This window comes from Diadema setosum, chromosome 12 (genome assembly GCF_964275005.1).
Source record: "Diadema setosum chromosome 12, eeDiaSeto1, whole genome shotgun sequence".
NCBI lineage: Eukaryota > Metazoa > Echinodermata > Echinoidea > Diadematoida > Diadematidae > Diadema > Diadema setosum.
The window spans coordinates 12,736,125-12,753,435 of record NC_092696.1 but is presented as its reverse complement, the minus strand read 5'-3'; the positions used below and the strand labels follow the sequence as shown (position 1 = coordinate 12,753,435).

At 41.6% G+C, this 17,311-nt stretch overlaps 1 protein-coding gene across 2 annotated transcripts in view; it reads right to left on the bottom strand.

Moving 5' to 3' along the window:
* Positions 1-17,311, bottom strand: part of LOC140235955 (transcription factor Sox-6-like) — a 171,610-nt gene that overhangs the window by 2,318 nt on the left and 151,981 nt on the right. Inside the window, exons 7-9 of one of the 2 annotated variants that reach the window (XM_072315949.1) lie at positions 2,454-2,513; positions 732-907; positions 170-245 (exon numbers count right to left, since the gene is read on the bottom strand). In XM_072315949.1, coding sequence (XP_072172050.1) covers positions 170-245; positions 732-907; positions 2,454-2,513 — 312 coding nt within the window. The remainder of the gene's footprint in view (positions 1-169; positions 246-731; positions 908-2,453; positions 2,514-17,311) is intronic. The other variant, XM_072315950.1, reaches the window with a different exon arrangement.

Below are 17,311 nucleotides of genomic sequence, written 5' to 3'. Positions count from 1 at the left end.
TTTCAGCGATCACTGTGTTCACAGATATTCTGACTGTGTGAAGGGTGTTTGGAACCAGTTTTCATGGCGATGAATGGCTATGACGTCACACTTTGTACTCTATTTAAATAGGAGGGAAATGCTGTCCACAGATGTAGTATAGGCCTTGAAGATTGGATTCATCACTCACCGTGGTCCACCTGGATGTCGATTTTGGGCCTCTCGTCCTCCTCTGTCAAGTCAATCACGATTCCTTTCCGACTCGGCTGAGGATACAGAGATGGAAAGAACATATAAAAACACTTGATAATGGGAGAAAACAAATGGGGAAAAACCACAGAAATACATTTTCCATGTCCTACTCAGATTAGGAGAGTAAATTTGCGTTCTCACCCTGAAAGCATAATGATATGCTGTGCAAAAAAACAAAACAAAACAAAACAAAACTGGGTGAAACAGGCCACTAGAAGGCACTCTTTTGGTATTGGGAAAAACTTAACAGCTGCCCACAGCCATCATCTAGAGAAAAATTCAACTTGTGGCTCCATGAATTTTACTCCATCCACCCCCCCCCCCCCCATCTTCACCACTCCCTCCTACAACATCCGCTGTCTTTAAGAGTCAGCCATTTTTTACCCTACCAACTACACCCATCATCTGGGAGTCAAAACTGTGACTATGCACCCACAACACCCCACACCCACTACAGTCCCCTTCCCAATGCCCTCCACCACCTTCCCTGGTACACGCACCATCTCATCGTCTTCGCTGCCGCTGGTGTTGCTCATCATGACGTCCCCGTTGGACAGTGACCGCACGGGCAGCCGGTTGGTCAGCGCGTCCAGGGCGATCTGCTCCTTGTCCGTCGGCGAGTGGGAAAAGCTTGCGTCGGCGTTGACACGGCTCAGTGCCTCCGCCAGGGAACCAGCTGTGGGAAACACACAAGAGAGGAGGAGACGGTTACCATGACGATTACTACCAGAGCACTCCTTACACACCACAGTAAAGAGAATTATCATTTCGTGACTTCAGATATGAAATGAAATTTGCTGGGCCCACTTGTAAAGTAGCATGTTTGCTATCTTCATTAAGGCACCTAACGAAAGGACATTTTCAGAAAATTATATCTTTAACCATTTCAGACCAGTCATAAAATACCTCAAACTGTCGTTCAAGGAATACAGTTTTAAAACTTTATCTGTTCATATATCAACAGAAAAGGAACCAGAAGAAATGGAAAGGATGAGACATGTGAAGATAAGCAATAATATTTGAAAAAAAAGTAAGATCTATACAGTGACAAATATGGCATGTAATATTTCACACACAAGAAACATTTTCAAGAATCAAGCAAAGGACCCTGCCATTCACTAAAATGCACTATTCAATGCAATTTACGGGATGCAACTTTTTTTTTACCCCCCATCTCTCCATATCTCCATCCCACTACCAATCTTCTCTTCTCTTCATCTTCTCCTTGTATATATCCCCTCCCTCTTTCTTTCACTCCCTTTTTCTTCCTTTCTTTATCTCTCCCTCTCTCTCTCTCTCTTGCTTTTCCCCTCTCTCTCTCTCCTTTCCCTTTCTTTTAAATTCTCCATTATTCTCTTTCCTTCCTTTTTTTTTTCTGTTTACGATGAGATGATGTTCAGCTAAAGAACGGACAAATCATAATCTAAGACAAAACAAGAAATGGGACTAAGATGCCTGCAAAAATGCAGCATGCCAATATCTCAACTAGTGATGAAGAAAAAAATAAGAAGAATTCTTCTTTGCTCAACAAACATGATAGCAATGTAATCTCTCTACATCATTCAATGATTTAAAAAAAAAAAAATCAGAAAAGAATAAAAGTTTGATGATGACACTATCCAAATGAGGAGGTGAAGAAATCATAGGGTGTGCCAGGGGAGAGGGGAGAGGGATTCCTAGGGGGTGAAGACATGCCGAGAGGGGAAGGGGGCTAGGGGTAGTGATATGTTTAGAAGTAATCTAAACATGGGAAATTCCTCTTTTTAAGGGGGGCATGAGGACCACTGTCTATTATAATCATCAGCTTGGAACAAATTCTTAGCTTTTTGTATTTTTCAAGGTAGAACAGCTATAGGACTGGGGATAAAATTTCAACAGTTTCCTCTCGTCCAACGTACTACCGAGCTCCAGGATTTATCAAAACAAAATATCCTTGGCTCAAAAAATCATTATTCAAGCAAAATCTTATCCTTTCTTGGACAAAATGCATCCAAAATGCAAATGTTTGCTTCAAAAACACAAGAAAACAAAACAGAAATTATCTGCGCTCTATATTCTCTCTACAAGCAAAGGATAATGCAAGCTAGCAAAAAATGTGGAACGTTTTCATGGCTCATCTGTGCATGGACGAAGTACAAAATGCAGGAAGGAGGCAGGGCATTCTGGGAAAGCTACAGGCATGCCGTGACCCCTGACCTTTGACCCCAACCCCCTGTGCTCACCAAATTGCAGCATGCCGAGAGAATCCTCAGCTCTTCGCAAGCTCAGTAGGGGCAAGTTGGCTGTGAGTGAGATATTGGTGAGAAGGTGGATAGGTACATATATTGAAAGGTTCATTTTGGGGGGTTTGAATTCTCCCTAAAACCCCCACCCTCCCCAACAATATTTACATTTATTGTATGATCACATTATTTTGTCACTGATCCAAATGATGGTCAACGTTTTCTAAATACCAGACCCCTTCTATGACAGATCAAATCTACATTTGTTACTCACAAGCGTTAACCATTAAAACAATTATGATCACTGCTTATTATGACCATTCTCACACGACATTACTGTGTGTGTGTGTGTGTGTGTGTGTGTGTGTGTAGGTGCCTTTGCGTGTGTAAATGTGTGTTTGTGTCTGAGTCTGTGTTGGGTCTGAGTCTTTGTCCATGTTAAGGTCCTTGTCAATATATCAGTGTCAGTGTCAGTGTCGGTGTATGTGTCTGTATGTGTGTGTATCAATTGTCTGTTTCCATGTCTGCCTCTGTATCTGGATGTCTGTGACTGACTGCATCTGTATGCGTGTCTATATTTTTCTTATGGGTCTGTATCTGTGTCTATATATTATGTGGGTATACATTTGTGTCTGTATCTGTGTCTGTGTCTGTGTCTGTGTCTGTGTCAATGTCTGTGTGCATGCCCTACATCTATATATGGGTCTATGTTTGTGTCTACGTCTGGTCCATGTCTGCTCCTGCTGTGTCTGTGTCAGTGTTTGTGTCAGCGCCTGTGTCTGTGTCAATGTCTAGGTCTGCATCCGTGTATGTCTGGTCCATGTTTGCTCCTGTGTCTGTGTCAGTGTTTGTGTCAGCATCTGTTTCTGTACGTGTCTGTGTCAGTGTCTACATCAGTGTCAGTGTCGGTGTATGTGTCCACATCTGTGTCTCTGTATGCTCCTATGACTGTCTATACATCTCAGGGAATGCAAAGGGGCCTTGGAAGAAAGATAGACACAATGTAACCATAACAATAACAACATACAAAGACATTAAGCACAGCACTCAGGTTCAAATTGCAATACTGCATGCATTTTTTTTTTCAAAAGGAGAAAAACAGACACTAGATTGAAATTGCTATTTACACCTTTCACTAAAAACCATGAAGCAGTGATTCCCATGATCTCATATAAGGCACAGCCCTGGTGGCAAAACCATTGTGCCATCTCCAAATGGGTACACTCTGTGGATTGAGGGACATGTTTTTGGTGGAGGGCACCCCAACCCACAATGAGACACAACAACATCATAACATATGTGTGCCACAATGTGTTACACAGAGAAATGGCAGTAGCTTAATTGTTGCAACATTGAAGAGGTCCCAACAGCTGTACATGTTGACCTCTAAAGCACTGACCTACTTTCTGCCTTCTATATACCTCATATTCTTCTGCTTACTCGCTGCAACCTCCACACCATCAAACATTCCATCTGGCATTAATTGCACGTTATATATCTACAATATGATTTTAAAAATCAGATAAAAAGCAAACAACAGGTATGCTTCCTATTTCTTTATGGTATGTGGAATATGTGATTATAAAATGACAAGAATACACATATAAGATTGCCTGATGTATAGTGATTGGTTCTGCTGCTTGATTTGAATAGTGCTCACTGTTTGACAAGATCAATGACTGCAAAAGAAAACATTGATACAAGAGGGCTCTGATCATACTATATCATGTCAAGGAAAATATGCAGAAACACCCCAAAATTGCCTCGCTAATAGGGGTACCAAAACAGAGCACAAATTATGACTAGAGAGGTCTGGAAAATGACTGAGAAAAATGGATTATAATGAAGTTCCTAATTCTGAGCTTTATATAGTTGAAAACTCACGCAAATTCGACACCATCTCCTGACAATTATGTCAAAAGTTTGAAACCCTAACCAGTCGATGCACCAGCACTTTTTTGTTTGTTTGTCTAAAATCTAATGCTAATATCCTGGTAATTTGACCCATAAACCCATTCAAAAGTAAACTTTATATTCAAAGTAACTCACAATACCACATGTCATGGGTAGCATGGCTGATGCATATATATTCATCATACCCTCATGTATATTCAACAGGCATACCCAAATTTGGAAACCAAACACCAACCCCCCCTCCCCCCTTGCCCCACACTAGGCTAGGCCGGTCGCACTCGATGACAATATAGGAAATCCTGCCATTCATGCGGTCAATTAGGATTCTGACAGCTGGTCTAACGAGGGAGCCCTATCTCCCCGACACAGGTACCCAGCAGCGCCTTATCTCGCACATTTGCCGACTTCCGAGTGAACGCCGATTAAAGACCTCCCTCTTTTTTCCCCTTCCTCTGTCTGTCTGTCTCTCTCTCTCTCCCCCTCTCTCTCTCTCTCTCTCTATCTACACATCCTCTCTCTCTCCCTCTCTCCCCTTCCCCATCTTTTTGTTTGTCTTTTTGTTTGTTTGTTGGTTTGTTTCTCTCTCTCCATCTTTCTCTCTCAATAAGGGAATGAACACAACACATCTCTGGTAATCTCTGTTTTCCTTTACACACTAATATTCACGGGGAGGTTCAGATTATTTTCATCTGCAATTAGCAAACATGAACGAATCCCCTGGGCTTCAATGCTCAGGCCTCTTTGTAGAAAAAAAAACACAAGCTTGACACAAACATAAAGAAAGAAAGAGAGAGAGAGAGAGAGAGAGATTAGGCAAAAATGTCGGGCAGCATCCCACTGTCCGTTCCCCCCGGCATTTCTTTGGGGGGCAAGCCCCTCGGATCATCCTTTGATCCGCGCCAATCCCATTGCTTATTTCTTGGGAGGGGTAAGAGATGTCATCCACGGTGAACGTCGCCGCGGCAACAATGAAGGAAGACGACCCGGGAGAATTACAAGAAATCTGACGGGGGATCACGTGGAGGGGTCATACACGGTGTCTGTCCATTTTTCTTTCCTAATCCTCTCTCTCTATTTTCCTTTTCTGTGCTCTATCTGAAAGAGCCAACAAAATGCTTACAAAAAAAAAATAAAGTGCTCGACAGAATACAGTTCACTAGATCACTATCAGATGAATAAAAGGGGGTTCCTCTTCACACACAGGGACGAATCAGCTCCGAAAGAGAAATGCCCAGAAAAAAAAAAACCACAGGTGCCAAGCAAAACAAATTAGGCTTTCTTGATTGAACAGCTCAGCTTTTAAAAAACAAGAACACGAATGTGGGATCCCACGCATTGCTATTGAGGTAACCTTTCAAAAACACCACACAGAATCAAGGATGTGGGACTAAAATGGGCATCATCCTTTTCCCCCACTTCAATCCTAATATGCATATGACACTAGAGTAACTGATACAAAATGTCACGCTTGGTAGTTCAAACTTCTTCATCATAATATTCTAGAGCAGCCACTCAGTACTAATCACACATGCCCTGGTAAAAAGTGTGAATTTGAATGAACAAAACTAAAATCTTTCATGTCTCCATTTAGATGAAGGCAAGCTGGACCAGAAGTGACACAAATAAGAAACCTTTAATATGATTTTGCATGACATCTGCATTCTCAGCAGAAGCCATTGATTAGAAAGACAAACAAGAAAAAGATTTATTGCTTTGGCATTACAGCAGACAGAACTAACACATCAAGGATGCTATCAAAATTTATCGAGATGTATCAGCGTTCCATACAAACTTCCACCTTGGAGAATTCCCGGGACAATCTGTAACTTTTGTCCAAGGTTTCTCCGCAGTTTGCCAGAGATGGCAAAAGCTGATTGCGCGCAATCTGCGTTCCACCTACAGGAACGCAATTAAGTGTGACACGTTCCTCGGATATCTCAGTTCCTATGCGATCAGAAGAGAAACATCCATAAATACACGAGCGTATCCCGAGAAGCTCAGGTATCCATAGAGGTCAAGAAAGGGATCTTAAAAGAGGACTTTTCCCCCATCAATGTGACCAAAAGGAAAAAACTTGGAGATCCGGAGAGATCACCACTTTCCTCCGTCCTCATTCTTCCAAGGAAAAGAAAATTTTTTCAGAGCTTTCTCCGGCAGGATGTCGGAATTTACACACAAATTACGGCAGCATTTATCGGCGAGCCGATAGGCCGCTTCTCTCGCGAGGTATTTTTAGCACACCAAATTACGACGAGATCACTCGGTATAATTCACACATCACCAGCTTTCAATGAATGGTCTTTTAAGATCATATGGAATGTATCGAAATTGAGTCCTCACCACACTGTTGCTGGTAAGGTCTTTGTAAGCCATGCGCAGCTTTAAAAAATTCTGGTTCTGTTACTTCGGTGCGATCCGTCATATTTCTCTGTCCGCTTTCTCACTGAAAAACCACACCCCAGCTTCGGTTCCTCTGCTCTAATAACCATCACCTTTCGCATTTAAAAAAAAAAAAAAAATGATCCACAAAGTCTTCCCCCAAAACTACATACAGCTCCTACATTAATCAATTCAATTCAATTCAATTTATTTTCATATTTCTCAATGAAAGAATGTACACCAAATATAATAAAACATAGTGAATCATAATATCCGGCTTGGATGCACAGTAAATTAATGTAGACATATAAAACATAACGGTTAATCATCGTATGTAAGGGTCTATGTATAACGCTAAAGAAATATGATGGAACCTACTTAAAAGCGAGCTTGTTAAGCGTAGGTCCCAAATTCTGAACAGAGTGTAAGATACAGATGAGGAGCACGGATGCAACGTAGGACCAAAACAAAGAAAAACAAAAATGAAAGGCAAAAATACCTTGGGCACTAACAGAATCTTCTCAATACAAATAGTGATAGACACACAACCACATTCTGCAGATGTAAGAACAGTTGATTTAGCAATGTTGACAATAGTGTAATAATACGATTTGAATAATGCTGAAAAAAAGAACGACTCGACATGCGAGTCCTCGGAAGAGACACAGGAAGCGCAAAGAGTGAACGTACAAGTACTAACAATCAAAGAATCAGAATTAGAATTAGAATTAGAATCAGAACTAATCAAGGATCCTGCAAAAAAAAACAAACTTCAAACCATCTCCACCATCTATCTCTAAAATGACATTACATCTGCATAAATGTATTCTATTAAATGCCAGATGCACACAATTTCTAGTTCTCCACCATCAAGTACCTGAGTGGCGCACTTGATCCGATGTAGTACCACTTGCTGAAGAACAAAAAGTTTCACAATCTCACCGCCACCATTAATCTCTCTCATAGGATATCCCCCACACACATACGCACAGTCTATTCACCCCTTTTCTCATCAATATCATTTTATCCTTGCTTTATTCATTCGTTATTAGTCTCCTTGTCTCACGTTCAGACAAAGTTCTCAGTATTTGGTTCACCACAGAACACTCCTTCTTCCCCCTCCTTTCATCCGTTCATTCTCCTCTCTCCTCTTTCTTTTCTATCTGTCGATCTCTTACCTTCTCTCTCTCTCTCTCTCTTCCTATGCCTTTGTCAGTCTCTATCATGATAAATGCCTCTTTCATTGTTAAAGGGGTCGTATAGTTTTGGTTGAGACCTAATTTCAGGTTTCTAACATTTTATGGTGAGAAAATGAAAAACCTCTTATGAAATATGAAAGAGCATGTAATTCTATGAAGAATTCAACGTTTATTTAATGAAAATTGGTTTTGAAATGGCTGAGATATCCAAAAAAGAGCGATTCTGATAAAGTGTGGGACCCACACTTTATTACAATCGCTTTGTTTTACTTTGTTTTTGGATGTTTTAGTCATTCCAGACCCGATTTTCATCAAATGAATTTTGAATTCTCTTAAAATAGTATGCTCTGTACTATAACATAAGTGTTTTCTTGGTATCTCGCAAACAGTTTAAAGCCCAATTCTCATCTCCACTAATACTGTACCATCCTTTAATATTTCTGTCCATCTGTCTGGATGTCTCTTTCTCTCTACGTCTGCTTGTCTTTCTATATATTTTATGTTACCATGTCCATCTATCTGTCTGTTCGTCTATGTCTGTCTATTTTTTCTCTATTTGTAAGCTTGCGCAACTTTTAAATTTACGTGTATCTCTCTCTATCTCTCTCTCTTCTCTCTACTTGTCTATTATCTTTCTATAAATCTATGAGTCTATCTCTTTCACTGTCTGTGTCTCTTTTCTTTCTATCTCTCTCTCTCTCAATCTCTCTCATTCTCTCTATTTGTCTGCTTATTTATCTCATTATGTTTCTCATTCCTTTTTTGTTTTGGCCATTCTTGTCCTCTGCCAGTGTTTTCTGAGTAACCGCCGCACCGCCAGCATCCCCCTACTTTTTGACATTTCACGCCCTCCTTGTCCCTGAACTTTTAATATCCCCGATATCATATGTAACAAACTCCGACACTCCATCTGTCTTTGTAACAGAAGGGGGAGGGAAAGAGAGAGAGAGAGGGAGAGAGAGAGAGAGAGAGAATGAGAAAAAAAAAAGGATTTCTCTCTGGTACTCATGGAAGTTATTAATTTCATCATCTTCATTAGCAAACATTTTCATCAGACTGACGTCCGCTGATAAGAAAAGGAGAGTGAATTGAATGCAGAAGGGGGTGGGGGGGGGAGACGGGGAGACGTGAATAAATACATTTCTATTACGATTTTTCCCCCCTCTATCCTGCAAGGGCCAGATATCGCGGTCCTCGAAATAGAAGCTGCTTCTTCTTCAGCCTGATTGTTGCAAAAAAAAGTGTTTAATAATGTGCCGCGCATTAAGATGACGATCAGTGATTGAATTAAGCTGTTAAAATGGGTCTTGACGGGGACCCTTATCAGGGCGGTGATCGGGACAGCTCGATCACCGGCTGATGCCGTTTAGACAGCAAGAAAATTGAGACGGGATCAGAAAAAAAAAAAGGAACGAAGAGGGGGGAAAACAGACAGGATATATCAATGAAAGAAATATGAATGAAAAGTAATATGAGCTAGATAAATTAGGAAGCCCATATGGGGTGAAAAGGCCATGAAGAGGTCTAAAATTGGAGGAAAATGAAAAAGAAAAAACAAATATCAGAGGAAACCTTGATAGAGAGTGTGATAAAATGAGCTCTGAAGGAAAAATGAGGACAAATGATTAGAAAGGCATACAGTTATAGAGAGAGTACACTGCAAGCCTCAAGTCTGAAAGAAAAAAAAAGAAGTAACAGTATAAAAAGAGAGCAGAGGGTAAAGTTGACGATACAGAATCAAGGCAAGGCAAGAAAAAACAAAAACAAAAACACAGCCATCATGTGGTAACCACAAATCTCCTAAAACCTTATACTGGAAACACAACTGCCAACTTTGACTTCTGCACTGGACCGCTTTCGATCCCCTTGGATGAAGTTTCATTGCGGCGCGCAATGCGCTATTGACGCGAATCCAGGTCAGAGGTGAAGTGCTGATACTACCAACAATTCTAAATACTTTCAGATTTTGTCAGACCATTCATTAATATGGCATCATTACAACACGATCAAAATTTCAAGAATGAATCTACAGAGAGTTAGCAGTGAAACACAAAATCAACAAAATTGGCAATTTCTTATGGAGAGGAAAGATGGCATGAAATATAGGTCAGAGTCAGACTGGTGTTTCAAAGCCTGGGATCCAAAAACAATTAAGATTTCATACATGAGAATGAAATGAAATGAATTTCCATAATTTCATCAAAATCTGCTGTCTCGTGTCAAGTAGAGAGATGATGGGTTAGGATATGAAGAGTTTGTTTGCAAAAACCGATAAGTCCATTTTTGAAGATTTTGAAGTATGGTCTCTGTCATAAAGTACAAAATAATACCTTTTAAATGATATATTGGTCACTACATATATAAAGGTACATTTTTGAAGTTATGGTCAAAAGAAACTAAAATTTTCTTATTATCCTCTTTATTTTTCTTGACCTTTAATTGCAAATATCTCCATTTGACAAATATGGACTTATCGGTTTTTGCAAACAAACTCTTCATATATACAATGTATGTAGCTGTGTCACATTGGTGTATGAGTCTTGGATCGTGAGCGCAAACGTGACCACAATGTCGTGACGTAACAGAGGAGGAAGACAATGCCACGGATTGACAGACATCCCGAGTTCATCTATATCGGGACAGAAACTGAAACAAAAGAGAGAGAGAGAGGGGGGTGGTGGTGGTGGTGGAGGTGCATAGGGTGGTGAAGACACGAGGGGGTTTGTGGAGGGGTGGAGAGTGGATGAAGAGAGAAAATAAGAGGGGAGGGGGGTTGGGGGAAGGGGGGGGGAGCTGCCTACCAATCCAATTACGGCAGCACAAAGGTGGAAGTCATTTGTTAGGCGCGCGGCCTCGAGTGACCCCCCACTCCCGCCTACCTGACATTTTATGCAACCATTGCAGTCTTGCTTCAATCTGATCCCCATCCCCCTCTCTCTCACCCTCTCTCTTTCTCTTTCCCTGTCTCTCTTAGGGAGCCAATGGGGGGCAAGAATTGGGGCCAATAAAGAGGAAAGGGGAACTCTCCGACCCAAGCATCCCTTCCTCTCCGGCAAATTAAAACGAAAAATTTAGACAAACACCCACGACCGCAGGTTTCGACGGTCGCACTTAATTGTCACGGCTCGACATACAAAAATTCTGTCTGTTCGTGTGGACATGAGTTTAATCAATGCTTTTTACTGGGCTGTGGGGAGAGAGGAAGGGCAATATAAATTTATCCATACACTCTAATGCCACATGAGAAAAAAAAAGTATAGCTACACTCGAAACTTAATTGGCTCCAAGAAACCGGTATTTGATTGTCTTGCAGGAAGAATAGAAGCAACCCCCACCCCCCCCCCCATTATTATTTTTTCCTCAGTTCATCAACATAATTGTTGCGGGATATCTAAACCAAAATCAGGCTTGTTCTACTGTGGTACAGCTACATGTCTCAAAGGAGCTTTCACCACTATTAACACTCACAATAAATGTGGGACCCTGTCCACCGCAAAAACCTTGCCAGCTCCAATGAACTAGCCGCTCACAGTAAGTATGCACCACTACACGATGTTCAAGCCAACTAAAGACTCTAGACAGATTTCCCATGTTAAATGGCAGGCAGTATGAATTGATATTAGACACATAACCAATACAACTCTGCCTACTCCATAGGAGCACATAAGAAACTATCAAGACCCCACAGTAAAAGGAGACTGACAAACAAACCAACAATATTGTGATGCAGCAAGAAACATACTTACATACATACATACGAGAGGGTCATCAGGCAAGACAAAGACAAGCCGCAAACACAAGGCAAGCCTGCGCACTGAGGAAAGCTACGTTTTAAAAATACAGTTTGAAACTTTAATCCATTTCTTTTTTTCTGTTCTTTAAATACACCCTGTAAATGATTCCGTCCAATGTTTTGCATCAAATGAGAGAAATCGCCTGGTATGTTATTACTGCAACATGCAGTCATTATCCGGTATATTTCTACTTTTTTCTGTTCTTTAAATACACACTGTAAATGATTCCGTCCGATGTTTTGCATCAAACGAGAGAAATCGCCTGGTATGTTATTACTGCAACATGCAGTCATTATCCGGTATATATATTTCTACAACATGCAGTACATGCTTTATTCTTCTCGCTATTTGCGATTTAGTGTCGCACATTTTCAGTAGTAACGCAAATGATGGTACTGCCAACATGCACCATAACTGATTCTTTGCAATGCCATATTTCAGATCGATATTTGCTGCTTTAACGTCCATGTCTGGTATTCAGACACTTGCCTCACCTTTCTAGTTAACCCTTTCAAAACCTGATGTAGGTCTGCCTCATCTTCAATAAATTTAAGCAAGAAGTAAAACAGCTCTCCAAATGATAGCTACCAAAGCATTCACCTCAATCCATTACCCACCCTTTTACAACCCCCTCCCCCCCCCCCCATCATCTACTCTCCTCTCTAACCCAGTCTTCCCCCAACCCCTCCTCCCCCCCCCCCCAAAAAAAAATACCCTATAATTCACAGAAAGGAAATTCGGCAGGAACTTGCGGCAGTGCTATCACTGCACGGCACAGCTCCGGCAAGCCGGTGCTGCGGAGTGGGGGCAGGGTTTGCCGGCTGAAGCCTTACCGCGTCTGGCGCCATCGGTCTGTGCCCGTGACTTCCGAGGGCGGTTTGTCTTTCGCAAATCCGAAATAGAATTTCCGAGATATCGGAAGTCCCCTTCCTTAAACCTCCCCCCCCCCCCCAACCAAATTCGCATATGATAGATCATTATGCCTTTTTACTACAGTCAGAGCAATTAGAAGCGCCAAAGCTCCAAAGTGTCAATGTAGTACCAACAAGTGGCATCGACATGCTCGAGAGCCCACTTTTCGAGGTCAACCTGCCGAGGGGGGAAAACATGAATGAGATTAAACATCGACAGATCACCACCCCTCCCCCTCCTCCCCCCCCCCCCCAACCTAAACCACAGGATTAATCAGCCAAGTTGAGGGTATATGGGAGTAAGGTTGGGGCGGAAATATCCCACACATTTCTGGAAATCATTGCATCACTGCGTCATGTTACCAGATGTAGAAGTCTTCAACCAGAGGAAGCTTTCGCAATTGTATCTTCCTCTATTCCTCTTGCTGTTGTTGTTTTTCTAAAAATCCTATATCATTTCACTAAGACTCATGACGAGCAATTGCTGTCCTAAAAGTACGATAAACCAAATATGGCAACATTTCTTTCCGAGATAGAATGTAACTGTCCCCTTCTCATTTCCCCCAATGCCTTCAAAATGTTTATCTCGTTATCATTCCTTCCTATCATCAAAAAATAAGCAAGGTATGTGATGACAAGCTAGTAATAAGCCTAAACGCATGATTTGCTCATCACATAGTGTACAAAATGATGTCAACTTCCATTCACACAAGGCACGCTAACAAATGATTTATAATGTACCAGTCTCCTTCAATACAAAGAAGTGTTTTAACACACTCACTTAATTTTTAGTATCACCATTCGGTTTGTTTGTTTGCTTGTCAGCTTGTTTTGTGAAGGGGGTGATTGTTTGCGTGTTTTTCCAAGTGTAATTGTTTAAAGGCAAATATCGCCACCTGCCCTGTTGCTGTAAATCTGACGATATGCTCACCGTCAACCAAGCCCTGCCACTCCATGGTCAGATGCATTGGGTGAGACACGAACGTTTGCGTGTGACATCGGGCCGACCGGTACCACAAAAATTCCCTGCCACACTCACCCTCAACGACCGCGGGCGGGGGCGACCTTTCTCTACCAGTTCGTTTTAAGTGAGAGGTAACATTTCGGCAGCTGTAGGTGAAGGGTGGGGGGGGTTCCCTTCCTACTCTGTAACTAGTGCCACCTGTCGCACAATGTGCAGACCCATCAACGCCCAATGCCCCACTCCCTTCTACGATTTCACCCCCTTTCTTATCTCCTACCATTCTTCCCGTTTCTCTTTTTTTTTCCTCCTCCTCCTCAAGTCACACTCTCTCTGTCTCTCATCCACTGCCTTCCTTCTCATATGTTCTTCAAAAAAACTTTATCAAAGGCGCTTACAGTCCTCCTCTAGCAATAGAGATGACTTTCGAGCTATTCTTGGTCCCTTTTTGTTCACCGTGGTATTTCCTGTGTGTGGTCCGGCCAGGTGGTTGTGCCGCCACCCACCCTCCCGCCACGCAACAAGAGACAAGAATCCAGCTATATTTCCACACTCCGCACAAACTATTCACCGAGTTGTTTTTCAAACTGACATCCCACTCACAAATATGTAACCACATGATCATCTGACAGCTCTACAGCCTTTGATACTGGATGCACGTTTATTCCCTTCTTTTCTTTTCTAAAAGACAGACATTCATATGGATTAATCCAAGTTTTTCTGTCCTAGTTTGTTATCCTTCCACCACTTATACTTTTGAGCCTTTCATGCCCTACGAAAACACTTTCCATGAAGCTATACATTGAACTTTACACACCATACCCATGCAACATACAGATTTGAAATGCAAAGACCTTAGCGAAAGTTGCTGCAAAAGTGTGGCAGCTGTTGAATCAAATCTATGATCACTTTCTAAAACTGGTATGGCCCAAATTCCTCATTAAAGGATCTTGGGACATTCCAAATGAAAAATGCTGAAGATTATTCTTGTGTCAAATACTTGAAATTTGAAATGCTGCACTTTAGGCAAGAATGAAAAGTATTTCACCAGAATCATATATTCCCATATATATACTGTTAAACAAAAAAAAAAAAAATTGGGCTTTCTGTGAAAAAAACAGAAGAACATTTTCAAACATTACTCCTCTCTTTCCATGACAATGATTGATTTTATGCATTTCAACAAACTCTTCTAGGTGATGCCTTGGAGAAATATACAAAACGCCAGTCTTTAACATTCACTCAGTAAACTTTCACAGCAGGTTTTGGATTTCAGACACCCTGCATAATTGTTCTGATTAATATCCTGCAAATTGCTCCAGAGCTCGACAGCATTGCGCAAGATGAACACACTAGAAATCAACGCCACCTTCATTCTGACCTACAAGTGGGCGGGGCAAGACAACAGATACGTATCGACAGATTTTAATGCGTCAACGTCTTTCTTCGAAACCACGAGCGTAAAATCCGCACGCAGCTACATCCACAGTCTAGACAACCCACGCGGCTAGCGCTGCCCCCCTGAATAAGAAGAAAAAAATAATTAGTGCATGCCGTTGTCAGCCTGACACGATTCCGGGGCGATGGGTGCATAGTAGGAAGCGCCCAAAGCCACAAGAAAGAGTAGTGTTACAGGCGAGATCAGCAGGCTGATTCTTCTCAATCCCCGGCAAAATACTCATCTGTTTCCGACGTATTACCAGCTTGCTGTCTCTCCAAGCCCCCTCCCCTCCCCCGCCCCTTTCTCTCCATTCGACTCACAAAAAAAAAGAGAGGCAGATCCTCACTCCAAACTAACTGCACTTCTCGCAACAACTGGAAAAAGTTTGTTAACAGCAGGGTGAGGTGTGTAACACAACATTTCGCAAAATTATGACCACAAACATTCTATCATGTCGACAAAGCACTCACCTCGACCATTCAACAAAAAGAGTGAAGACTGTTTTCCAATGCTCCCGCCACCCTACCATACCCCCTCTTAATCTCTATCTCTCTCTTTCTCATTCTCTCTATCTCACTCTCTCTTTCTCTCTCTCCCCCCTTACAGCCTAGCCCTAACCCTGCGTGCCCCGTATGATGATAATCTGCGCACTAAAAGACAACGATGCTAGCCGGCCCTAATTCCATTTGCTGCGACGATCCGCTTGGAAGCGCAAGATAAGGGAACCCGGCTTGGAATAATATCCAAATTACCTGCGCCCTGGGTATGTTCCCATGATTCCTTCTGTCACCCCTCAACCTTTCCCCCCCCCCCCCCATTCCACCCTCCTCTCCCCCATTCCTCTCTCCAAATCTCTCATCATCCCTTCTTTAGACCTCCTTCTCCTAAACTTGTCCTCATTCGCTACACCTCAAAACTTACTAGTACACCATATGAAGAGTTTGTTCGCAAAAACCGACAAGTCCATTTTTGAAGATTTTGAAGTATGGTCTCTGTCATAAATTACAAAATAATACCTTTTAAATGATATATTGGTCAGTACATATAAAGGTATATTTTTGAAGTCATGGTAAAAAAAAGCAAAAAATTTCTTAGTATTCTCTTTATTTTTCTTGACCTTTAATCGGAAATATCTCCATTTGGCAAATATGGACTTATCGGTTTTTGCAAACAAATTCTTCATATATTCCACTGCAGAGAGATTTCAATATCACATAGGCCTATGTCTCAAGTTTCAGACTATAAACTGCAGTATTTGGCACCTGCAGCAGTCAAGTATTGCCCCAGTATCCTGTTATTTTCTCTGAATGCCTTTGGCAGCATCTACTCTGCATGGCTTTCTTCCTCTTTTCTAGCTTAATACTACACAGGAAGTAAATATTCAATGCTGCGAACTGCGGGCAAACACAATTTGCTATCTCTCAATGAGCAGAGTAGGGTTTCTGCCAACGATCGCCGACAGCATTCCAAATCATTTCTAAACAGGTACGACCTTTGACCTCTATCTTCCCGGGTCACCAGTCTAGTCTGTCTGAACAGAAACTGGCAGTCTCTTTCTCACAATAGACTGCCTCACCTAGCGTGTATTCCTTGTCAGATGTACATGTCCTAATTTTAAAATAAGCAGCAATTAAATAGCTGGATTTCACTGTTCACCCGTTCCATACTAAATCCCATACAGGCCGTTCCCGTATACATGGAACGAGCTAAACTTTTAGAATATCCTTCTGGTCTACAGAGTACGCGCCTTTTCCGTCCTTTGGTAGACAAGTTTACGGCAATTTTTCCCCAAAACCTAGGTTTCTAGCATTTTCCTTTTTGCTTTTTGTCCTATTTTTTTACTTGGTCTTTGTGGGGTTTTTTTTTCTAATGAAAATTCTGTTCATAAACTATTAAAAACTCTTGGCAGGTTCCCTTTGTATAATCAACCCAGCACAAGATTTTGGATCCACCATGAGGTTTCATAACTATCACACCTATCATGTGCTTATTGATCTCATCGACATAAAAGTCTTGCCAATCTTTGAACCCAGACCTCAGCATCTATCCAAATAGTTTGTCACCTTCCTTTCTGTCTGTCTGTCCGTCCACATGTATGTCTCCTTCTCTTGCTCTGCTCTGTCTCTCTCTCTCTTCTTTCCATGTATCTAATTAGCTTTTTTATTTCTCATTCACTTTTGTTCTATCCATGCATCTATTTTATTTTTGCTCTCTCTCTCTCTCTCTCTCTCTCTCTCCTTTAGTTCAACTAATGTATCT